This window comes from Xiphophorus hellerii, chromosome 5 (genome assembly GCF_003331165.1).
Source record: "Xiphophorus hellerii strain 12219 chromosome 5, Xiphophorus_hellerii-4.1, whole genome shotgun sequence".
Taxonomy (NCBI): domain Eukaryota; kingdom Metazoa; phylum Chordata; class Actinopteri; order Cyprinodontiformes; family Poeciliidae; genus Xiphophorus; species Xiphophorus hellerii.
In genome coordinates this window covers 28,010,211-28,035,590 of record NC_045676.1, presented here as the reverse complement: position 1 = coordinate 28,035,590, position 25,380 = coordinate 28,010,211, and the positions used below count along the sequence as shown (strand labels likewise).

Genomic DNA, 25,380 nt, shown 5'->3' with positions numbered 1-25,380 from the left:
GCATAGAAAAAAAAAAAACCAAAAAACTTCCTGGATGTTGAGCTGAGCGATATGGACTAAACAACGTGACAGTTTTGTCATTGCGAATCCGCGCAAACGTGACGAAGAGAAACATTTGCAAGTTGATAACGTCAAAACTTGCTTCACTGTGGCTTCACTTGAACACAAACTTTAAGCTTTTTGAGAGAGAATGCTAAATAATGTTAGATTAAAAAAATATCACGAATTTAAAAAAAAAATGTAAGCAGATTCTTTGATCTTCTTTAGAACAGAGTATTATTCGTACGAGAACAGGCCTAAAATTACGAGACTGAAGTGGAAATAAAGCGAGAATAAAATCGGAGTATTGCAAGAATTGACTCGTAATATTTTGAGAATAGAGTTAACAAAAATAAAGTTGAAATAATACAAGAACAAAGTAATATGAGAATAAAGATGTAATATATTATTAAAGTCTCATGCAACTTTATTATTGAAATTTTAGGACTTTATTCTTGTAATAAAATTTTTTTGATTTTCTTTTTGTGGCACTAAAACTTCACCGTACTTCTTTCATAGATATTTAGCACGAGAAAAATACTGTATGTGTTGAAAAAAGTATTGACAGTTCTTTATTAAAGTATATTGGTTATATTTGGTTTTTTTTAAAGGATTTCGCTTGATTGTACTACATGTTATTAATGCATTAAGTGTTTTAAGTCGTATCCTTCTTTATTTTAATGTTAAACACTATAAATTCCACGGCGTATAAATGATGCCGTACACATAAACTTGTTTTGCCTTATATATTTGTCTTAGTCAAATTATTTTCAACATTTCTTTGTCTGCAACCGTTCTTAGTTTCCCACATAACTAGTTTTTCCCACATAATTTATTCTATCTGCCTACAAGTGTATGCTTTAAGAAAATAAAAATCGTATCACAAATGTCCTTCTCTTGGCTTTCTGCCCGGCAAACGTTGAATCTAGAACATTTCCAGACCTCCTGAGATCTCATCAGTGCTCGCGCGGACCTCGCTGGCATGACCGGTCCGCGCGATGCTTACGGTCCAGCGCGCTATCGTCTCTGGTTGCTATGGATCTCTGTGAGTTTTTTTACACAGCTGTTGCTATGCAGGGGAAGCCAGCGAGCGAGAGCCAGAGGCCCATGCAGTAGATGAGTCATAGCCTCCAGCCCCCACACCCTTCACAGTCATACCCCCTGCTTTCCTTCCACTGACTCAGTGGGACTTCAGACACACACACACACACACACACACACGCACACGCCTGGACAAACACACAAACGCAGCTCCTCGTTGTTTCTTAGCAATCCTCTTGGTGGTAGCCTAATCTGTTAACATGTCTTCCCTGTGGATAACAGCTCATGGGTCGTTTCCTGATGTGTGTGTGCACACACACATCAGGATACGGTTTTTTTTTTGGGGTGGGGGGGTCATAAATGCATATAGCAGCACGCACCGCTGCACATGCAATGCACACGCAGCTCATATATAATACATGCAGACCGGGACACACATCTTCACACACACACAAGCAGGTGCACGCCCGACCGCAAGGCGCATGCGTTCCACCGAGTCGCGCAGACGTATGCGAACATCAATAAATTAACTTTCAGAGGGGCGCGCTCACACCTACTCCCTTTGCCCCGTATTGTTGCTGAGTCAGCACATTTTATTTTTTTATTTTTAAAGAGGAATTACCGTGGTGAGCGCTTCACGACGTGCCACGTGGAAATGTCAGCTTTTGCTGTCGCTGCGTAGCACTAGCTGAACAAAAACTGCAACATACTGTAGCTTCATAATGTTTCAGTCATCTAGTTCCTATGTTAGATTAGCTTTGAGCTCTAAATCTGATATTTTATCAGGTTTTCATGCTTATCTCATGTGCCCAACAGTGACGCACATACGGTCAGAGCAGCTGTGGCCTCACCTGCCCCACTGTTTTCTGCAGGCTTCATTTTTTTTTTTTTTGCCCCAATCTGAAGTGCTTCTCTGCTTGTTTGGAAATTCATGACACAATCTTCAAAAATACAGCTATTTTAATCCTAAGAGGAAACATTCTTAAACATTCTTCAGGGCCATTTTGTCTCTTTTCAGCACTCTCTTGAAAAATGCTGACCACCTTAAGTTCAGTCATAAAAAGGCTTGCAGTGTCGTCTTTTTTCTCTCTCTCTCTTAGCTACACCATCCAAATTTTTTTTTTACTTTTTACTGACCTGGTCTGGACATTCCTCTGAAAAAAAAAGAAAAAAAAAAATCTAAAATTCTTTAAATTTGGTTGAAGATAAACAATGCAGTAGGTTGTGTTTGTTTTGTCATTTTTTTCTTGGAACACAATCGCTCTAAAATATTGCAACATTGCCCTAAACTGCTTGGGTAAGATCGTCCTTCGCCTGGCCTCTGAAGCTGACGGCAGAAATCCAAATTTCTTTAGTTTGTTTAAAAAACATTCTCACCAAGGTTAAATAAATGTTTACCAATCTAATCAAGGCACTTGAATGCAGTGAAAACAAAACTATCATATTTCAATTGTGCAATATGTGTTTGCATGCAAAAATGCAAACAGAAAATACGACGAGTATAAACTGGGAGACGACCGAAATAATTAACAAGAGGGAAGTACTGCGACCTTTGACCTTGACATGTACTTGACATGTCTTTTCAGAAAGCCAAAGGGCTGGCTCTTACTTTTAGAAACGACAGCGACAAAAAGTAAATGATCCAATAATTATGTGGGGTGTTTTCATATCTGTCAACGTAACATTTTATTTCAAACAAATTCTATAAACACAGCGCTGAGCTTGTGCCTACTTCACTAATTTAAATACATTGTCTTTACATGTTCTTTTGACAAAGAAACCTTGACATTTCTATGGTTTCTTTAAACTTCACGCTAGTTTTTTTTTTTACGATTCTAACTTCCCTGACCACACAAACCCGGCAGAGCAACCTCATCACCAATCCGAGCGCGTTCGAATTTTGTCTCCGACATATTCATCTGCTGTGTATTTGCTACCATGTTGAGAGGTGTGCATTTGAACGTGGGGTGAAGGATGCAGGAGATCAAAGATTGGGAGACAAAGAAGCCCAGCGCTGCTGCTAGCATGACGGCTATTTATAGCCAAAATGCCCCAACTCTTGTAGCCTGAACTCATTGTCTGCCCCTTCCTGTCTTTTCCCCACTCTCCCCCTCCAGCCTCTTTACCCTTTTTTTGTTCCTCCACGCTATCACACACACACACACACATCCCCTCTCCTCGTCTTTTCATGAATTCAAACGCTAATTCTCATCCCTCTTTTCTACGTTTCCCTCCCCCGCCGTCCGTTTCTCCATTTTCTAATTTCTATAATTTCCTCTGTTCCTTTTCCCTTCATATTTGTGCTCTCTCATTAGATATTGGGTCAGTGCTTCCTGCTCAGCACCCCCCAACCCCCACTCCCTCCTCACCCTCACTGATGATGCTCGCTGGTGTGCTGTTTCTTTAGTAATGTTACACAACCGCCATCACAGACACACTGGGGGGCATGGGATGGTGGTGGGGCGAGGAGGAGGAGGAGGAGGAAGAAAAGGCACATGGCGCCGGATGGGGTTGGAAATGTGAAGGGGCAGGAAAAAATAAAAATAAAAAGATAAGCCTCCTCGCCTTTTCATTGGTCAGGAACCACTATGTCGCTTTGGTCTTGTCGGTTAGCGTTCATTAGCTAATGGCCGATTCTGACTCGTTTACGCTTGTGCTGGTGTAAAAATGCATTTCAAGTTGGATTTATGACCAAAACTTGTTTGTTTGTTATAGTCGAAATAGGCAATAAATCAACTAATCGCGTGATAAATTAAAATTGAGCTCGATAATTTCCATTTGCGAGAGTTATGTTTTTTCCCCCTTTTCTCATATCTCAAACGTCTTCAGTCTGGTGCTTTGGCCTCCGTTAGCCCTTTCGTTTGAAGACAGTTTTATTTACAGAGACTTCATAATTCATTTGTTGTTTCTGTTGTGTTGTTTACTTGTTTTGCATGTGTAAAATGGCCTACCAGTTACAGTGTTAAATGTAGAATTCAAATTTTGTAGATTTTTTTTAAAAGGGTATACTTGCATTACTATGACGTTACCATTCCACAAGTTGAAAATGGTCTGAAAACAATATTATCGCTTATGGCGATATCTTCTGGGACAATTTATTGTCCAGAAAAAAAATGTAATTATGACAGGCCTAATTGTAATGTATCACAAATACAAAAAAAAAATCTATAGCATATTATTTTGGGTATGCAACCAACATTCATTCTCATTTTAACCATACCACGGTGGACATGAGCCACTTCCAGAGCTCAAAGTATGACTTCATCTTAAATTATTGAATACATCTGTAGGTTAATTAAGTAGAATGGGCTTTTAGAGCTGGTGAGTGTTCAGGGTTGATTATTAATATTTGAAGGTGCTAAAATAGCCTCGACAGATGCAGGTGATTTTGTGATGAAGAAGTAGGCCTAGATTTTGGCAGACAGAAAGCGGTGTGGTGGTTGGCGCTGCGTTTCTTCTGCAGAGGGAACGTTCCTGGAGCAAACCTTGGCTCTGTGCAGATATGAGCGCGTGGGTTTTCTCTGCGATTCCTCCCACGGTTCAAAACCAACACGTTTTATGTAGAGGTGCACTGAGAAATTGTGTCAATGTTCAGCTTTATCTGATCTGACGGGTTATCGTCAAGTAGGAAGCGGAAAGAAATCATGTGACAACACTACTATAGTAAGAGCTACTACTACGGCGTTTAGTTTGTGTTTGGAATTAATCAAAGTATTTTGGAACCGAATCGAAATCCAGTGTTTTTCCGATCACTGAATGCACCAAAGAATTAAGCTACAGGACATAAAGACAACACTCTTCAGTGTAGACGTTTCTACCCTGGGTTTTTTTTTCAGTATTGGCAATGTGTTTGAAAATTAAGCCAGGGGACGTTTTTGTCAACCATTTACAGTCCCAGCTGAGGTTCGACGTTGTAACGTGACAACATGTGTGCAACTACGTCTCCAAGACTGACCAGTGTGAGGCAAAGTGTTGTGTTTTGAATATGTAATTAGCTTATCATTGTTACACACATTTTGCCAAGTAGCATTAAATGGTTTTACCAAATCCTGTAAAATGGGACCGTCAGTCTGGACCCACATTTTACTCCATCTCTGCTGCACAGAAAGTCACAACAAAACAGTTCATGGAGAAATAAACACCAATCTATATGATTTCATAAATGGCCAAACTTTTTTTTTTTTGCCCCATTTATCAGCGAGTTTTGCTGTGATGCCTAAAAGCTCTGCGAGTCCATCACTTTTTTTCCCTCCTCTGTTTTTTCCCAGCTCCGGCTGTCTCTTTCCTCATCTCATTTCCCCTCTTTCCTCTTGTCCTCCTTTTATTAGGTCCTGTCACTCCCTTTTTTATCATCGGTTTTTTTTTTGTGTGCCAAGGGTATTCATCGGGGTGGGAGGAGGAGGAGGAGGAGACAGAAAGCATTGCGGAAAGTTTCACTAAACAAAACTAGGAGAGAGCAGTGAGGGGACAGGATGGAGCGTTGTGGGAGAACTGGAAAAGGGGGACAGCCTGGTTCTTCCTAGAGTTTGGCTTTGCTCCCATTTAAAGACGGGTTTGTTTATTAAAAGGATGAATTGCAACTGATTATAAACCAGATTATAAAAAAAAAAAACAGTCTTGAAACTTCAGGGTTGCTAGCTTACATCTTGTCTCTATCATATTTCTATCACAGTCGTGTTTGCATAAATTTTGGTTCACCCGAAGATATTGTGTTTTCACAATAACTGGGAGAAGTTTAATATTTACTCTGGAACTATTCAGTAAAATTATTATAATTTAGACATTAGCTCTAAATGAAATCACAGCCCAAAGTGAAATGAATGCAATCGTCTTGCACCAGCGTCATTAAAGCTGCACTATGTAACCTTTGTTTTAAAAAATGGTTGGTTTTTTGTGTGTGTGGGTTTTTTTTATATATATATTTGTTAAAACTGTTATGTCGTGAGTCGTGACAGTATGTCGAGACATAAACTTTGAAAGAGATGAGCTTCTCCCAGCCCACCTGATGCTATCTGTAGGAATACACTGCTGTTAGAAACAGCCAATCAGAGCCAGGAGGAGGGTCTTAGCGCTGTCAATCATGTTTGTGTACGCTAGACACTCTTTACCTTAATTGGTTGACTTATTAGAAAATCACTTGGGAACCCATTGCTTTGAACCGTTACAGTTTTTACACACTGATAAAAGTAAACAGGTTTAGTTTTGTTAACTTAGAACCTCAGTGCATTGCAGCAAAACACATTTAGCAGTATTTACTAAAACTGATTAGCTCACATAAAGTTCTTCCTAGTTGTATTTAAGTGTTATTCTTTTTTGTATGCTTGCCATTTCCTCAACATTTATTGAAGAAAAAAAAAAAGCCATGGACTTGGGTGAGCTTTAATAGGCCCCGCCCCCTTCACGTCAGAAATATAATATCCTGAGAAAAGTACAATTAACTAATTTTATTTTGCCATTACACAATGTTTATGCCAAACATAAAAGAGGAAGCTATGATGATTAAAAAGTTTAATTACATTTAACATCTAGTGTATAGCTATTTTCCACAATGGAGCCTGTTGTGAATGCTCAGGCTAGCTAGCTTAGCCACCGACCTTCCTCCTGGCTCTGATTGGTCGTTTGTGACCGGGAGCATTGCACTTCTGCAGTCTGCAATAAGAGCTTTAGGAGAAAGTGGGGGAGGACAATTTTTCATTTCATTTTGTTATGGTTTTTTTTCTTTAAATTTTCATGATTGAATTATTTTTAATTCATCCATTTTCATTAGGGTCGCTTAAATATTTTTCTCTTACGCTGAGCATACACTTATCTTAACCAAGACTGCAGCTCTGCATGCTTCCCAGGAATGTTCAGTCTTAAAGGACTACACACACTCTGTAAATGTCAGTCTGCCTTCACCTATCAGCTCTATTTTCTTCCTGCCGTCAACGCTCTTCCTGTGGCTGAAAGGTTACAAAACTTTGTACTTGTAAGTCGACAGGCTCATCAGAAAACCTGCAGTTCTATTTGGAGACAAGTGGGCCTCTGACTAAAGCGCCGATGTTCTTGTTCCAGTTGTGCGAGCTGCACACCGGTGGCACATCACAAGGCCCCGCTCTGAGCAGCAGAACTACAGCTGCTGCAGCTCTGTCCTCCGTCATAAAGGAAGAATGTGTTTTGTGCCGTTTTATCTAAGCTAACTATGCTAGGTGGGACCACCTGAAACTAAATTTTTGCTAGAAAAAGGTGAACAAAATTTGCTTAAAAGAAGCTGAAGAGACAAAACCAAGCTAATTTGAGGTGAAGTAAACCAAACTCTGCTACTTAAACTGAACTAAGAAACTCACTTTTTGTGTCGCTTTTGGACTGATGGTTTCTTCCTCGCAGAGTGGCCCTTTAGTTCTCATCTGTTTCAACGTTTATGACACTTTTGTAATTTTCAGATCCTTAGTATCTAAAGGCATGTTGAAGAAACAGCCAGAAAATCTCAACATTCTTGTATTTATCAAATTAAAACGTTTGCAGTGCTAATTGAACAAAAATGGGAGGAAAAATTTGTTCATTTATCATAAAATGAAGAAAAAATAGTTAGAAACAGTTTTAACTGCAAGTATTCTGGAATGAAAATTAAAAGATAATCCTAAATATTTTCCATCAGTCCTTTTCTGAGGCCTAATGTAGCAGATTTTATAATTTTTTAAAGGCTGTCAGGCTTTTCCTGAAAGTAATCCTCTTCTCTTTGGTAGGAAAAAAAATCTGCAGCCAAGATCCTCCTTCTTTTTGCTTCTAGTTATGTCAGTCTGGCTCCGCCTTGCCGCAGCATTTGTGTGGTACCTCATCAATCTAAAGTTGTGATAGTAGTTGCAGTTTGTGGATGTTGGAACACTGAGCTGCTAGTTTTTTGGCAGTTAGTGTTGACTGGGGATGTCAAAGTAACCAATCCTCCCACATTTTTTGCATGTAGCCCCTTCTACAGATCCATGTTTTCACCTCTCGTCCATTTCCGTCTTGTTCCAGTCGCCCATTTTTCCATCAAGGTGCTCTGGTTCGCCAGCACCTGACATACACCTAGTTTGGCCGGGCGGCGTCTGATCCATCAGAGTGTGAATTTCATTGTTTCTCATGGTTTGAGGCAGGCAGTAGCACGAAGGGTCTTGCCTAAGGACCCACACTGGACAGCTCAACTGATCCAGGCTGTGGCAGGAAGCCGGAGAGCCTGGAGAGAAACATGCAAATAGGAAACCTGTCGAATCTTTTTACCCTTTTGTCCCATAAATTTAAGTCAGATCATCAGAGAACTCTTGTCATGACAGGAAAGCAATGGAACCAACGAAACCACAGCTTGTGCTGTTACTTCAGCCACAGACAAATCCTCCCCAGCCGGGTTAGATTTTTCTGCGACTGTACTGTGACCCTCACGGCGTACGATCGTCTTCGAACAAGCTTCCCCAGCCGGGTCACTTTGTTCGAGTAATGGTATTCTTCTTGGTACGGTCTCGTACAGTCGCACCACTGGCTGTGGACACACCCACCCGGCTGCGTCGGTATGTTTTTTGGCGTTTAAATGTCGTTCCTCGTCGTTCAGGAACACCTTTCCAAAATAAATCGTCCTCCTCGTCTTGATAGACACCTTTATCAAAATCCTTCTCTTGAAAATCAACATTTCCAGGGAACACTCTCTTTAACCCCATGGTGACAGCATACCCCAGGCTCCAACCAAGCGGCAAAAACAAAGGAATGAGCACGTTTGAAACACTAAACATCGTTGCTGATATGAATCTACAAAAAAGCGTCTTGATCCTGACTGATGCTTTCAGATTCACGCATTCAAGCTTTACAACTTCTTTGATCTACTGTGATGTACATGACATCATCTATGACCTCATCGGTGAGCTCACTGGGCTTCTGGCTCTGATTGTTGCTATGGAAACGATCAGATCAGTTCTGCATGACTCAAGCTGACATAAATACTTAAATAAAAAGTAATATTTTTTATTTATTTAAGAGATTAATAGATTTGTCTGTGATTTAATTTTTGCATTTGTGGTTTTCCATACCTGCTGTGGTATAAATGGTCTTGAGCCATTTATCCACTATTATTTTTAAACACAATCCTTTGGTAAGCTAACTGTAGAGTCGAACTTTGAGCACATGTCACGTTTTTAAATATTTATAAGCAATAAATTCACATATACATTATATATTTACGATATTTTTGTAAGCAATATTTCTACACTTTACTCGTCTGCTCTTAGTTTGACACAGTGCAGTGTGAAAGTGAACCACGCCGCTGAAAATGTAATAAATGTTGCCATTTTGGACCAAAAAGTCTTAAAAGCTTTGGGCACCCCTGATCTATTGATATTGCTATTGCTTTAGTTCCCAGCCCCAAGTAGAATATATTTTAAAAAAATTATAAGTTGTCTTTTTTTGCCTAAAGATCAGGAAACTGAAACTAAAACAATAGCTTGGTCAAACATTTCAAAATAAAATGCAACAAAACTTCTCTGAAACCGTTCAGAAAGTGTGATTATTCTAAAAAATGGTGTAAAATATTCAAAGAACAATTATAGAATTAGGCTGAATATTTTGTGATTAAATTTCATAAATATCAAAAAGTAGTTTCCTGTTTGCTGGTTTCTCTCCGGGCGCTCGGGCTTCCTGCCACAGCCTGGATCAGTTGAGCTGCCCAGTGTGGGTCCTTAGGCAAGACCCTTCGTGCTACTGCCTGCCTCAAACCATGGGAAACAATGAAATGCACGCTATGACGGATCAGACGCCGCCCGGCCAAACTAGGTCTGCTTTGCAACATTTCTGCGAGGAAAATAAATGTGCTGAATTGACCAAAAACCACAAGTAAAGAAACTGTAAGCACTGTTGAAACTGTCCCAACTGTATTCTTATACAGGAAACAGGAAAGTCATCGCATAGGGGGGGGGGATGCAAATGACAATTTGTGAGTTAGTGTGTCAGAAGGCCCAGAAATCCACTGGATGCTAATCCAAACACGCTCTTGTCTAGATTTGTTGTCATTTTTAATCATAGCTTCTTGTACATTTTCCAAATATCGTTCTCAATAAAAGCCAGGATCAAATTAAAACAGAGAGGAGTGTCCTTGGTCTCTTGAGACATTTAGAAGTGATTTGATTGACATATTCTTTTTTTATTTTCATTTATAAAAAGTATCTGATTCTTATTTTATATACTCTTTTGTGTCGCTCATAGTGTTTCCATGGCACATTGGTATCCTGAGTGTGACCAGGCCCAACATTGTGCCGTCAGGTGGATTCATCTTTCATGATTTTTTTTTTCTTTCAGCAAGAAATGAATCCCGAGAGACCCAAAGACCCATTCACCTCTGATGTCATTGCAAATTTACTTTTTTTTTTTATCCCCAGGCACCCAGATGTGAGATATATATCAGTATGATTTGTATTTACGCTCTCAGTCTGACATGTTCTCATGTTATGCTTTACGGTGGCAGCCATCGTTTTGGACTCTTCCACACACTCTCCATCTTATAAGGCCCATCAGGTTCCTTGTTCCTCTTTATTTTAGTTTAGTTGTCCATATTAGACATAACAGCATGGTGCTTTTTCTTCTACTTTTTGAGACGATTAAAAAGAAGGAAAATGTTTGTACTGGACTGTCTGCACAAATAAAACTGAAAAATATCACAGCATGTCTCAAATACTTTTACAAAAGAAAATCGGGCGTGCCGTGGTGGCGTAGCGGTTAGGGCGACCCATATTTGGAGGCCTTGAGTCCTCGACGCTGCCGTCGCGGGTTCGACTCCCGGACCCGACGATATTTGCCGCATGTCTTCCCCCCTCTCCTTCCCCGTTTCCTGTCAGCCCACTGTCATATAAGGGACACTAGAGCCCACAAAAGACCCCCTGGAGGGGTAAAAAAACAAATATATATATATATAACTTAACCTTCTGGGTATTTTGGATCCCTGATTATGTAGCTTGAGATGTTTTGGGGGGTTTTTTCCCCCCGCAGGTCCACTCTTTAAAATTAGCAACTTGATATTTGAGTGGAAATAAATTCAGTTTTACAGTTAAATATGTTAAACTGTTAACCCCATTCATGAGTGTAACTGTAAACGGTTTTTATCTAGATCTGATTTACACAACTCTGCAGGGTTCTACTAGTACTTCAGTTCAGAGTTGACCTTTTCAGTCATCACCTGCAACTTATGTTAATGTTTAGCACTAATAGCATAACTAGCACAATGACCCCGTCTGGATTTCCTGTAGATTTAATGGACTTACAATGGCCATCAGATAGACACTACGTGGTGCTGGAGATCCTGCCCTTTTTCCACTGGAGGAAAATGTGCCCTTTTGAATAAAAAATAAATCATTTTTACAGTGTATTGTGTGTGGCCCAAAGTAGCATTTCAGGATTTAAAAACCTAAAGCGTCCCACATTTTTGTAATGAAAAGCGTTCAGCTTAAATCAGGTTTTGTGTCAGTGTTCTACCTTCTCATCAATCGATAACAACAGGCGTTTTATTAATTGTAAGAAATTTTTAAAATACACTTAAAATGCATCCTTATTTTATCTGAGTGTGTGACAGGAATCTTTCATTTCAATTTTGCTGTCTTAATAAAAAGCCCAATGTGGGATTGGGTTTTCAGATTAGCCTGTGGCTACAAAACAGACGTATAAAAACGATAACTTCTAAGGTATTCATTTTCTTGTGTGTGAATTTGCGCTAATTGGCAGTGAGGTAAAGATAATTGTCTGGAAAGGTGAATCAAAAGTCTGCTGGCAGTTCAATGCGCCACACAAGGTTCAATTTTTTATTTTGTTTTTGCAGCAAAACATTGAATCCACTTATGATTAAAAAAAACAAACTGTCAACAGCTAGCAATCCAGCAGCTACCTATACTGGCACTCTTCAAAAGGATAAAACAGAACAGATTGTGCTACAATGATTAGCTTTATGTCGTCTCGTTTGTGATGTGGGCCATAGGGGTGATTGCCCAGGGTGGCATTAGAAAAGGGGGAGGACAGGATCTGGTCAAACCCGTTACATCTTGAACAGGTTTTTCATTCAATAGGTTGTTGGTGATTACTTCATGTGACTTGTGCATTTGATCCTGCTCCACGATTTAGATGGCTTCCTAGATTTTGATTGGTTGGGGACAGCGGAGGGAGTGGTTAGCCCACGGCGCCATTTATGCCAGAACTACATAAGCAGCTGAACGAACGCCTCCGTAGAAACGGTTGTTACATTTTGTGTGCTTGATCTGATTGAATTAGTGATGAAACGCAATTAAACGTTTTAGTCTAATTAACTAATCACAATTTCCATCGAAAACCATACATGGACAAAATAAGCACCATTTTTAATTCCAAAGCATTTTTCGCTGCTAAATTATTGAATAAATGAGCAAATGGGCTCAACAATAAAGATATTTATTGTTTTTAAATCTGTTATTTAGGTTATTCAACCATTAAGTTGATGCTAAATGCTATTAGCATCCAAGATTTTGTTGCTGAAATGCGCTATGCAAATAAAATTTGACTGATTTGATATTATACCTACAGTACAGTGATACCGAGTAAAGAAATTGTTACAATGAATCTCAGATAAAACGTAACTTTTGAAAACTGACGACATTCAAGCAGGTGTTAGACACCTAATAGATACACTCAAAAATGATCAGTTTAAACGTCGTGTTTTTATTGCCTCCAAGTAGGAAATCATCATAATTAACAGAAAGGCTCTCAAATTAATCTTTATTATGCATTTGACTGAATTAAATGGACTTTATAATAATAATAATGCCATTTACTGGACTGATTAACATTCAAGTGCTTCAGGAAGCCTTCGTCGTTCATGTTACTTTTAATAATTTAGAAATGTGGACTGTGGATGCTATTTGCAGCAGAATTTTAAAAAGTAAATAAATATTATTCTTATCAGTTTTTTTTGTGCAGCATCTCGTTGCAGAGGACAAATCCCCCTTCTCAAAAAAAAAAAGAAAAAAAAAAGTCAATGGTAACTCCCCCCTCCCTCCCAACAGCTCACCCAGCAGTTCTGAGTCGCTGCGTGGCTCTTTTCCGCCGCGCATCAAGCTACTGTACGCGTTGTGGGTGCACACATGTGCGAGCCTGCTGATAGGAAAAGTAATTGCTTACTCTAAATTTGTTAGAGCAAATGGGGTAAGAATCTAATTCCACGTTTATTACAATTATCTTTAATAGGTCTTTCTATTGTCGAATGTGTTCTGAATTTGTGCAGCAATGAAAGACGCTGTCGGGGTTCAAAGATTAAAATGAAATGCAGCTCACAAGAAGTTGCTTAATGAAGTGAGAGCTTTCTGCTCTTATCTCCATTCTTTCTGCGTCCAACTTTTATTTGTGGACTGTGTTACATTGTTGATAAGATATTTTGGCTTTTATGATCAATTTTATTCTCATTTGTAGCCGTACAAATAATTCTAAAACATCCAAACAATGCAATTCCATGAATCTAAATATGTTCATGTAAAATTTTGTATAAAAGTTTAATTAAAGCTGTAAAGGTTAAGACTAACACAGGGTTCCCACTGGTATTTAGAAAAACAATTCCATGACTTTTTCATGACTCTCCATGACCTTCAATATAATTTTCCACGACCCACGTACAACAGGTTCATAAAGAAAAGTGTATGACTGAAAGACTAATCCACCAAGTTGAACTACAGCAAACATGTAAAAGTGCAGGCAGATAGTGAGGAACATAAATGACAAAAATGTGAAAATCAAGCCCACACAGACAGGTATGAAGTGAAAAATGTCTGTATGTTGGCAGAGGAATCATATGATGATAATGTCAATACATAGAAACATATTAGCAGTAATGCAAACACAAGATTGTACATGCATGAGGAATTACCTGCTTCTACAAAGGTTCAGAACAGACAGGTGTGGCACGCAGGCCACATTGGAGTAATAGTTGATGTAAATTAATATTGTTTTGTGTTTTTTTGTGTTTACTCGTTGTTTTCCTGGGGTTAGATCAGAAAGATATCAGAATTTTGGTTATAAAAATATTGAACGTGTTATTCATCACTAGTTGCAGTTTGACATAGTTGCCAATAGGGGTCAGTATCGCTCCAGCAGTGACAAAGATGACCGTTGCTAGGAGATAACTGTCGCTAGACATGTGTAACCGCTGTGTAGCGATACGTCCTGAGTTATGTTATGTTATCAGGTTTTGTTAAGGATCAATTACCACTTTCAGTTCCCTATTAGCATCGTTTCCGTCGTAAGTCACGTTTGCTTCGTGGACTGCTGCCGCTGTTACCGTGTTCAGCGGGCGGGAGGAACAAGCGGTGTTGTGCACGTTGTGTAGCGAATTGCCGCTACACAACGTCAAACTTCTAATCGAGTTATTTTGTGTTGCAGAATAAAAGACACTGCTGTTACACACCGAATAACCCTCCGCATCTCCGTTTCAACCTGCTGATGATACTCCGTGACGCTCAGAGGCCTTTGAGTTTTTTTTGTTTTTAAAGGTTAGCAACACGCAGCCTAGCAGTTGCAGCGTAACACAGGCGCACGCACTGCAACACCACTAGTCTTCAATTAGAGGCTTCTTCGACGATTAAATAAATGTATATTTTAAATAAAATAGAGTAATAATAGCTACTGCAGTAGAGTACCTTTACCAAAACAAGGAACGGTTCTCAGCGAGACTCCAGGCCCATCGTTCACAGTAAAGAGCCGGTCAGAAGAATCGGCTCGTACGTAAATGTCGCATCGCTATATTGCTTAAAGTGTAATGTTAGTGTGAGCAATGGCTACGCAACACCTGATCATCCTCCACTATTTGTCAACATGTATATTATATTATGTGTAATGTCTCAGCAGGAGAATCTCAGTGCTAGAATAGCGATGCTGTTGAAGACAGGTGAAGAGACTGAGGAAGCTCAGGTGAGGTCTTCAGTTAATTTATTTAAATGTGTATAACCTGTTATTCATTTTTAAATAAGCTAAAACTGCTCTTTTTGCTAAGAAAATAGCAGGTCAGGGAAGAGAGTGTGGAGGGTGTGAAGGTTTAGAAATCATATTAATTATAATAGAACCAGAAAGGAGAACAGGTGAGCACCGATGTCAGGTTCATTTTTTTAACTTTCAACGTTTTTTTTTTTCATTATTTCCACTTCATTTATAAGGGTAGTGGTTATAAATAAAGGTGATGATTCGATTACCAGCTGCAGTAAAACACTCCACTAATGTTCTACACATTTACATGGCGAAATGCTTTTGTAATGGTGACCTGTCAGTGGGTTTTTGTTTTTCCCGTTTGGCTCTAAAATAAATCATTTCTATGCTGGTTTTATGTACCTTAGATGTGCATCCCTGAAGCCATTTTACATTTTGGGACAGGAGACATGAAAAGGAGAGGTTTTAAAATAAAGACATGAAAACTTTTGCTGTAGGAAATAAGTTATGCAGTAAACAGAGTTGACAGCATGTGAGATTTATAATAGCACATTTGAAAGTCGGTTGTTAAAATTCTCATCCAGCATGATAAAAACATACTTTTTTTTTTATTTTTAGGTAGTTCACATTCTGATACTGTACATTACTGTAGTGTCTGTTGTGAATACATGAATGCCATGCAGAGACATCAGGATGCAGAGAGTCAGAGTGAGGCAGAGACAGAAACACACATCTGTAGATATTTTTAATTAAATGTTTGTGGCTGAAAATGACAAAGGGAAAAAAAAGTGAGATGGCACACTGGGTTAGCTACCAGTGAGGAGCTAATGTGTCTGTTAGGTGTACCGTTAGAAAATGTCATTTTTATTTATTTTTGTAGGGCAAACTGTTGCACTGATGCAGAGAGTTGTTCAAGAAGAACAAAGCTTATTTTTTTTATACTTTATATTTGTCAGTCTAACTACTGTATTGACTTTAAAACAGCTGAGTCCTATTTTACTAGCAGTTTTTCACTTACGGTTTTCGGAAGAGGCAGAACCAGTCCAAATGCCAGTCAACATACAGTATATAAATGCAGTTTTGACCAATAATGAAATGTATTCTGACCAATAAAATATATCAGAATCTGGCAGCAGGCTTGTGTGTGCTACCGGAGTATTTAGCTTGCTGGCTGTGAGGGCAAATGATAAAGTGTTCAGTCCTGGAATGAATCATTCTGCTTGATTAAAGACCGAAGCCATTTTGTTCGAGAGGAAATGGAAAAAGATGCTTTTTTTGGGACAGTGTGCCGCTTTGAGATCATAAAACTCATGCATATGATATATACTGCAGCTAATTACTTTGAAAAAGTAACTTGATTATTCAATGAAAAATATATCCAGCTAGAAAATGCGCATCCCTTTTCCCTCCATTATTTACGTTTGTGTCGCTGGTGTTACACACGAGACGTAACTCTCTGAGAAAAAAGGAAAGCGACAATATATGTTTTCACAAAATAAAATGAGAAATACATAGTAACACAGTGACTTGGATTGCCAACTTTAATCTGATTATTGGATTATAAATAGTAACGCGCTAGATTCCTTGTTTCTGAAACAAGAGGTCACATTAATGCGTGAATACTGAAGTGGCCCGATTCCTTTTTTTTTTTTTTGCCGTAATTCGACCTGTATCCGATCTTTTTATGAGAGTTTGAACAACACAGGTCGGATCTTATTTCCCCACAAGTATTCCACTCTACCTTCCAAGTCCTTGTTTTTAAACTCGAGTGTCACATTTTCTAGAGAGAGAGACTTGAGCTGCGTTTTGAGAGCTTCGTTTTCACTGATGAGCATCTCATATTCTGACTCGAGGTCTCGTGACGTGGAACCTTTTCCATCTTCGGAACGCTCCGTTTTTCTCCGAGGGTTTTCCATCATCTCCTCGAGTTCCTCGTTTTCCGTCTCGAGTCTCAAGCGGATCTTAATGTGATCTTTTCTTTCCGAGAGGCAAGAACGAGATACAGAAGTTGCCTGTGATGTTCTGCTCACACGCTTAAAGCTATTATTTTTATTCAATTAAAAATGATAAAATTTAATTAATGCAATAAATAAATGCAATTTCTAGAAATGGGTGGATTATTTTTATATGTAATGGTGCAGAAAAGGCGTTTTTGTTTCTGCTAAAGCAACTTAAATCTATTCTTCTAAATCACAAACAGCCCTAAATGTCATTAATACACACACTTGGTAGTAAAGCACAACTTCTTTTTTTTATTTTCATGTTTTTGACATCATTGGAAAGCTTCGACACTTTCAGATTCTGTAAATAACTCAAAATGCCAAAGCAGACCTGTTCATGGCCAGTCACATTTACCAAACAGCACCACTCTTCTTATTAGGATGAACAAAGAAAGCAACAGTAAGTGAGTTAAGAGACTAATATTTTCATTTCAGGTTGAATTTTATATTAAGATGTGTTATCGCGGGGCAATTTCAGGTCAGGTAGTCTGTGAGTGTTTGTTAAATGGTCGTCGGCCTGAAAACGTTTGAGAAACACTTCTCTAGACATTAGTTGTTTAATCCTGGAAATACTCTCCAGGCGATAGAAGGCCGACTTTGTAATCGTCTTTGTGTGACTCTGAAGGTTCAGGTCAGAGTCCATCACTACTCTCAGGTTTCTGATCTCTAGTTTCCAGATGTAATAACTGAAGCTGTGCTTCGATTCCAGATTGTTCCTCTTTAGGTCCAAAGATAGTAACTTCACGGAACGCAGTGCAGATGTCTGTGTGTGACTCAAAACTTTGGCCTGACAGGAAAGTCCCACGAGAAAGAAAAACTACATATGAGAAAAAAATATAAGACCTACGATCAATATATTTATGGTCAGCTCACATTTTGGTCAGGGGAAGAAGAACTGAACTTTTTTTGTTTTCGGTCAGATTCAGGTCAAGCTTAAAAATAGAAACAGGAAACAAATTAAAGGGCAGTAAAAATCAATACAATACATAAATATATGTAAGATTTTTCCTGTTTTCACAAATTTCCTTCCATATCTCTTACTGGAAACCCTTCATGTGCGCCATTCTCAGTGTGTGTTTCACTCAGGAAGATTATTGGTGACGCACCGCCTCAGTTCTTCTCATGTTAATAAGCGTTTTTATTTCTTACCTGATAAATAAATATGGCTTAAATTAAAGCTGAGAAGATTGCTGATGTTTGTAAGTGTTATGGCAACAGATCCAATATCTGTGTCATTCCTTAGACACTGGAAGTAAAGGACGCGTGCAAACCGTGAATTTAACAAAAATTCTTTATCTGTAAAAAATAGCGAAAAATGCAAATACAAAAATGACGATACATCGGTTTTACAATAACTCTTTTTCCTTTTCCAAAACATACACAGCTTACACGGTCAAAAACTGTATTGCTCCGAGTCTCGGTAATCCGTCAAGTTTTTCTAATACAACATATGGCCTGACAGGAAGCAAGCCTTTCAAAATAAATCTAAATTTCACGATAAAAATGGCCTGAACAAATATCTGTCTTCTTACTAAATATAATAAAATAAAAAACAAACCATCATACAAATAACTTAAACATTTCCTATTTATGGCTCTAACAGTAAGTATTCTCCTTTGATATAAATCTATAAGCGGTTTGGTTTCTAGATGCAGGAGAGGACTAAGCAAATTCCTCCATCCTATTTGATGACTATGTTCAAACAAACGAGGCAATTAGTCCCGTTTTTGTCATTTATTAAAGGTTTAAAAATTACAGCAGCTGCAGAGCGCCACAGCAGTGGGACAATAAGCTGATAAAAAGTTGTAAAACGACTTCAGACCATTTATGTTCTGCTTTTCCTTGCTTAGTGTCGGCACGCAAACCCGTTGATATGACAACCGACACAACATCTTCGTTAACCCGCAGAGCAGAGAGTAATATGTTGACCAGAATGTCCTGCTAACTTCCTGCTTTTGGAACGGTCTCTAGTCAGGTTGCATTCAGACAGTTTTTCTACCGTTTCAACCGGACCAAGGTCTAGTTTTTTAGGCGGATGGGAGGACGCTTTTTAAGTCCGCTTTGGAATTCAAATTTGCATTCTGGTTACTCTGGGGGAACAACTTGGAGGTTTTAAAAATCCAGACTGTTTTGCTTTTTCTACTATTCTTTTAAATGCAAACCTGCGTCCACAGTTTAAAAAATTGATCGATAAAAAATATTAGGCCAGTCACTTGCCTACTACTTTTGAGAATATTTTGTTTATCTCTACTATTAAAATAAACCACTTGTTAAGGATCTGGGGGATTTTTTTGGGGGGGGGGGGGGGTAAGCAACGGGGAACTCGGACTTTTCAAACACCCATGAGCGTGGCATTATTAGCTTGAAGGAAAGAAAGAGAAGTAGAAAAATAAACAATGATGGAAAGAAAGAAAGACAAAGAGACAGACATAATGAAAGAAAGCAATAGACCGAAGTCAAGAAAGGAAAAACAAAAGGATAGATTCAGAAAGAAGAAAGAAAGGACCAAAAGAGAGAAAGAAAGGAAACAACTAAGTCAGTTTTCAAATGGAGCTTCTTTTGAAGCACAAACGCAGTAATTGTTTAAAGATTATGAACGATGTTCAAAACGTGAGCTATGAATTTACATTAATAGACGAAAAAAGACCTGTGAAATTTTCTGTAATTCTACAGCCTGAGCTAATGAAACATTCGGCTGTAAGGTCTCTAATTAGCAGTTTAGTACACAGATAAACTGATCCGTAATTACTGTATGAAATTTAAAAGAACTTCGCCAAGTATTTACATAGCAGCTGGTTGAGAGGAGACACACACACACACACCCCCACACACACACACACGCACATTCACAGAAAGAAAAATACATTTCATATTACAATAAGGGTTAAGATGTTAATACTACATAAAAGGTTGCCTGTGAGTGCTTTATCACGTTACATTAACTTATCCTCAACGGCTGTGAGGTCAGCTTGTAAGCAGGGTGCTGATTGGCTCGTGAAGAGAGGGTCATTAAGGTCTCCTTGTATTAGCATAAATCAGCCCCCTTACTCCCACCTGGCTGTGAGTGTAAGTGGAGGCCAGAGCCACTTTGACCCCAGAGGTGCAGGTTGATTTCAGAATAATAGTATCTCTCCCATGTTTAAGCTGAATGTATAATTTAAAAGGGGCAATTTGGGAGAGCGACGCTTCACAGCGCAGAGACGGAGGGAGGGAGGGAGAACAGAATGGCCTCGCAGAGAAGAGGGGAAAGCCGGGTCGACGTTGGCGCTGCTGAAATATGCAGATGGTTGTGTTAACAAAGACATGCTGGTTATGTCATGAGACAGCAGTTGATGAAAACGCTAAATTAAAGTATAGTGAGGGCGTGTACAGCGTAAACAAAATGAAATATTTAATGTGCTTGCGTGCGTTTTCTTTTGCAGAGATCCTTCACGATCTAAAGCAGATTCGCAGTCTAAGCAGGTTTTGGGTTCAGGTAAACCCTCCACAACTAGAGATGCTTTGGTCTTGTGATAATCTGCCCAATCCAGAAGGGCTACTCAGTATATTCTATGCTTTGGACCGAACCAGGGCGCGGTTGAGTGTACTCACACCTGCACAAACAAAGGAAATGAATCTCGAACTCTGATAAAAACCTGGGTTTTGGTTTGATTAAAGTGAACTCTGGCGCAGTAGGAGTAGGTTTGCATGACAAGCGGACTGGAGGCCGCTCCAAAAGCAGGAAGCGAACCGCAGTGCAGGGCATTCTGGGTAAATACAACCAAAAACAGAAGCTAGAGGGAGGAATGGCTCGTGGTGCATCACCTCAAGTCTTCAATAACATTTTATCACTTTAGTCTAGTGTTTGAAGATTTTCTTCAAATTCTCAGACACATTTAATCCAAAAGCCATCGGTTGCTTCTTTCATATGGCTCACAAAGCTAACATGAAATGTACTGTACCAGCTTCTTCAAAGTTGGTGCAGTAAAATGTTCTTTTAATTTGAACCGCACAAGGCATAAGGACAAAGAGAAGAGCAGAGGATGAAGGAAGGGCTGGTGGCAGCCAGCTCCGTTCCAATGAGAATCTGGTCTCCAGAGTGCAGGAGGCAACATCTATGCATGTGAACGACCGACGGGAGGACAGGTGAAAGACTGAGAGAGGGGGCTGTGCACGAGCGAGTGAGATAGAAGAGAGGAGGACAGGGAAAATGCAATTCCAGATTACATGTGCTTGTGGTGCAGCGTGGGTGGGCATGTGTTGGAGTAAGTGAGGGAGCGTGTGAACGGGATAGACGGAGAGAAGAAGAACAGAGAGAGACAGAAACGGAGAGAGAGAGAGAGGACTGTGTTGGTGGAAAAATAAAAAGCACGATGGAATTCCTACACAGTGATGCGTTTGTCAAATTGTGAGATAATCACATGAAGGCACCGGCGCTCATGGCAATGAATTAAACACAAACACAGACACAAATAGTATTGTAATTAAAGCAGTGGGAGTGATGTGAACAATGTCTTCGCTGGATCTTCTACTTTGTATATCACCTAGCAACTGCTATATCGAAAGTTTTATGACGCTGGTAGGCGCAGGCGTGTTAAATTATAGTCATTTGGTGTTCCGATTCACGGAGTACGCCATTCGCACGCCGGCTACTGTTGTTATTTGGAGATTGTGTCGACATGTCACGACGCAACAATATCATTTTTTGATCAAATATATGAACATATTTACCTAAGTTACTCAGTAAAATCTAACAAAAGGGGATCACAGAGGCTGCAATTCTACAGTTTTAATAAAAAAAAAAAGTAAAAAAAATCAATAATTGTATTATAAGTGAAGTATAACACACTATGGTCACAACGTAACAAATGAAATCCTTTACTTATTCTATATGAAACTATTCACAAGCTTTTCCCAACTTGCATGCCACTGACATTCACCACCGTTCTCCATGGAAAAGAACAGAATTTGTAAGCTGAAATTTGACTAATAATTTTTGGAAAATGCTGATTTATTTTCTTAAACCTTTTCAATAAAGTTCACTAATACAAAAAGGAAAAAAAAGAAGAAGAATATTTTTTGATTGCGGTAATGAAAATAATCAAATTCACAACATTTACAGCTGAGGGTACAATTTATTTGATTTTGTCTCAAATGTCCAAATTTTAAGTTTCCATTTAAATTCCTTCACCGAGACGCAACGCTGCAGTCTAAGTACTCGCATGTGTAGCATACGGCTGCTAGCGTGAGGTATATTTAAGTATGTGTGTGTTTATGTTAACTGCTGCCCATCTGAAAGCCAAGTGCTGGTCTTTCGTCCTCTAATTGCCAATTAACAAGGGCCCGTTTAATTGCAGTGGTTTGGGAGGGCATGCAATTAGCACTGGAGCTGAACCAAGCCACACGCGTGCGCGCGCCCACGCCTACACACACACACACACACACACACACACACTCCCCCTCACACGCTCTGTCTTAATGAGCTGCATTCTGTCCTTCTATTTTCTTGGCTAATTTTCCCCTCAATCATCCCTCACACAAGGACACACCTTCATTTAGCAGAAGCTCTCAACATATTTCACCCCCTTAAAAGCCGTTTGTCCTTTTAATGTTTTTTATTTCCAAAGATGACAATCATTGCCCTTCATTTTCTAGTCATTTTTCTCTGTGAAACACTGTTCTTACATATCTACCCTTTCATTGTTGTTTGTTTTTAGCTGCTAATTTTCTAAGTTTTCTTTATTTTCTTTCCTCATCCAGGTTCTTTTAAGGGGATGTGTAAGCAGATAGACCACTTCCCCGAGGATGCGGACTATGAGGCGGATGCTTCAGAGTACTTCCTACGTGAGTTCTCCCTTTCCTCCATATTTGTGTTTTATTCCACGGTTTTATTTATTTCTTGGCCCCAGAAGGAGGAGGTTTGGGTTTACTTGTCCTTCAGTGCCTAGAAAAGTGGCCACATCCCTAATCAGCTTTATCAAAATCCATCAACAAACTTTAATGCACTTTATCCTCCAACTGAAATGTTTTTATCTTAAATAAAAACAGCTGAAAAGTGGGACAATTTCTATTTAGCCCTCTAGCCAGATAAATAAAACTCACTGTAATCAATAACCTTTGACGCTATGTGTGTAATTAAATTCTTTCGTAGGATTATCTATTTTTACTTATCTATTTAGTCATACAGACTAAACAGTGTGTGTCATACACTTCTGATAGTGTCACAGAATAGTCTGATAATATGCTTATAGCAGAGCTCATTTTTCACTTAGCGCTTTGGCTTATTTCCATTAGCTTCCAATAAATACCATGTTGATATAATGCTTTAACATTAGCAGACCTAATGTTTGTAATTAGTGTTTAAGCAAAAAAAAAACAAAACACTCCAGCCAGGTAAAAACCAGACCCTTATTGCACGCTTCACTTCGTACAGTGAGTCTGGACCTTCGCCTGTTAACAAACGATTGCTTCCTGGAGACGTGCATTCTGTTGAGGTTTGAAATTTTACTCAGCTGCTAACGTTTGCCTGTGACGTATGTAATCCATCAGTTTGACGCTACGAAGCTTACCGGAAATTGCCTGCGCAAAAGAGAAGTGCCGATCCAAACGAGGTGGCTGTTAATGTTGATTCGGTGTTTGGCTAACATGGACAGAACAGCTTGGTTCACTTCCATCCATCCATCCATCCATCCATTTCTTTTCACCCTTTGTCCCTAATGGGGTCGGGAGGTGCCGGTGTCTATCTCCAGCTAACGTTCCGGGCGAGAGGCGGGGTCACCTGGACAGGCCGCCAGTCTGTCGCAGGGCAACACAGAGACATACAGGACATACAACCATGCACACACACACACTCACACCTAGGGAGAATTTAGAGAGACCAATTAACCTGACAGTCATGTTTTTGGACTGTGGGAGGAAGCCGGAGTACCCGGAGAGAACCCACAAATGCACAGGGAGAACATGCAAACAGAAAGACCTCCAGGAATCGAACCCAGGACCTTCTTGCTGCAAGGCAACAGTGCTACCAACTGCGCCACTGTGCAGCCTGGTTCACTTCCTCCACTCCAAAAACTTCAGGCAGACTACAGAAAATTGACATCACTGCTCCGTTTGGGCTTTCTCCCATTGAAGTGGATTTCTCCGGTAGAATTTCAGCCGGGCCAATCAGAGAACTAGTTTTTACCAAGCTAGCTCTGAGAAGCTCACAAAGCTCTTTTAAATCAAATATGAAACTGAGGATTTCAGAGTTGATGCTAACAGATGCTCTTAATCCAATAATTTTTGAAAAAGTTAGTTCTTCAAAGCATCGACTCAGGGGGTCCTAAATAAAAAATGTCACACTTTGCAGATTTGCGAAATGTACAAAAAACAACGCATGTTTTATCCTCCACCTCATAACATCTTATTAATTTGTGTTTTTTTTTTGGGGGGGGGGGGATGTTACATTTCTTCAATATTTGAAGAAATATTTCTTCAAATACTTTTACTATGAACGATCACTGATGAGGAGGTGAAACCGGAGAGAGGACGAGGTAAAAATCGGAGCAGCGAAGGAGGAGGAGGAGGAGGGGTGAAATGGAAGAACAAGGATGAAGAGAAGGTCACTGATCAGTGAAGTGTAGGAGGCGGAAATGGCACAAGGAAGAGTGATGGGTTCTTCAGACTGAATGCAGGAGGAACGGGGCAAGGGAGGAAAGTGAAAGCACTGCAGGAGGAAAAGGTTGAAGAGGTGAAGGACTAGGAGTAGGGCACCAGTTCGGTGCTGTTGCTCTCCCAGTGGCTCACCAATTAGGACACTTACTTCTATAAATACTCTAGGCTCTGCAAAGTGGGTCACACGTCTCACTCTCCTCCTTCCTCCCGTACGTCTCGCTCAACCTCCTCTCGCTTTTCTTTCCACTCTGTCTTTTCTTTCTTTTCTGTCCGTCTCTGGCGAGGCCTTCACGCCTGTCTGAAAGCAGCCGGACGGAGACGGTGAGGTGGAGCCTGGAAAGATGGCGGAAATGAGCAGAGAGAAAATTAGCCAGTGTTCAAACTTTTTTTTTTTTTTAGAAAGTTTTTGAACCTTTTAAAAAAAAATACAAAAAAATTTCACCAAACACCCAAATTAGTTTATTTTAATAACTGAAAAATATTATATTTGATGTTATTGTTGTGCATACTTATTATTCCATCAAAATGGTGTTAATTTTTTTCTGAAAAATGCTAGAGAGGGTTACGATGTTTGCTGAATTGGTCAATTGATGTTTCACTAGCTGCGCTTCAATACAAATGTGCGCAAAATGTTGTCTAAAAAACGCAATAAGAAAGACGATTAAAATCACAAGTGAATAAGTTTGCTCACACCATAAGTCGCTAAAAAAAAAAAAACATACTGTGCCGTCATCCTCCTACT

At 39.5% G+C, this 25,380-nt stretch overlaps 1 protein-coding gene across 1 annotated transcript in view; it reads left to right on the top strand.

Moving 5' to 3' along the window:
* The window catches only part of cacng2b (calcium channel, voltage-dependent, gamma subunit 2b), a 69,105-nt gene that overhangs the window by 28,845 nt on the left and 14,880 nt on the right, over positions 1-25,380 (top strand). The window contains exon 2 of the mRNA XM_032561929.1: positions 22,746-22,829. Coding sequence (XP_032417820.1) covers positions 22,746-22,829 — 84 coding nt within the window. The remainder of the gene's footprint in view (positions 1-22,745; positions 22,830-25,380) is intronic.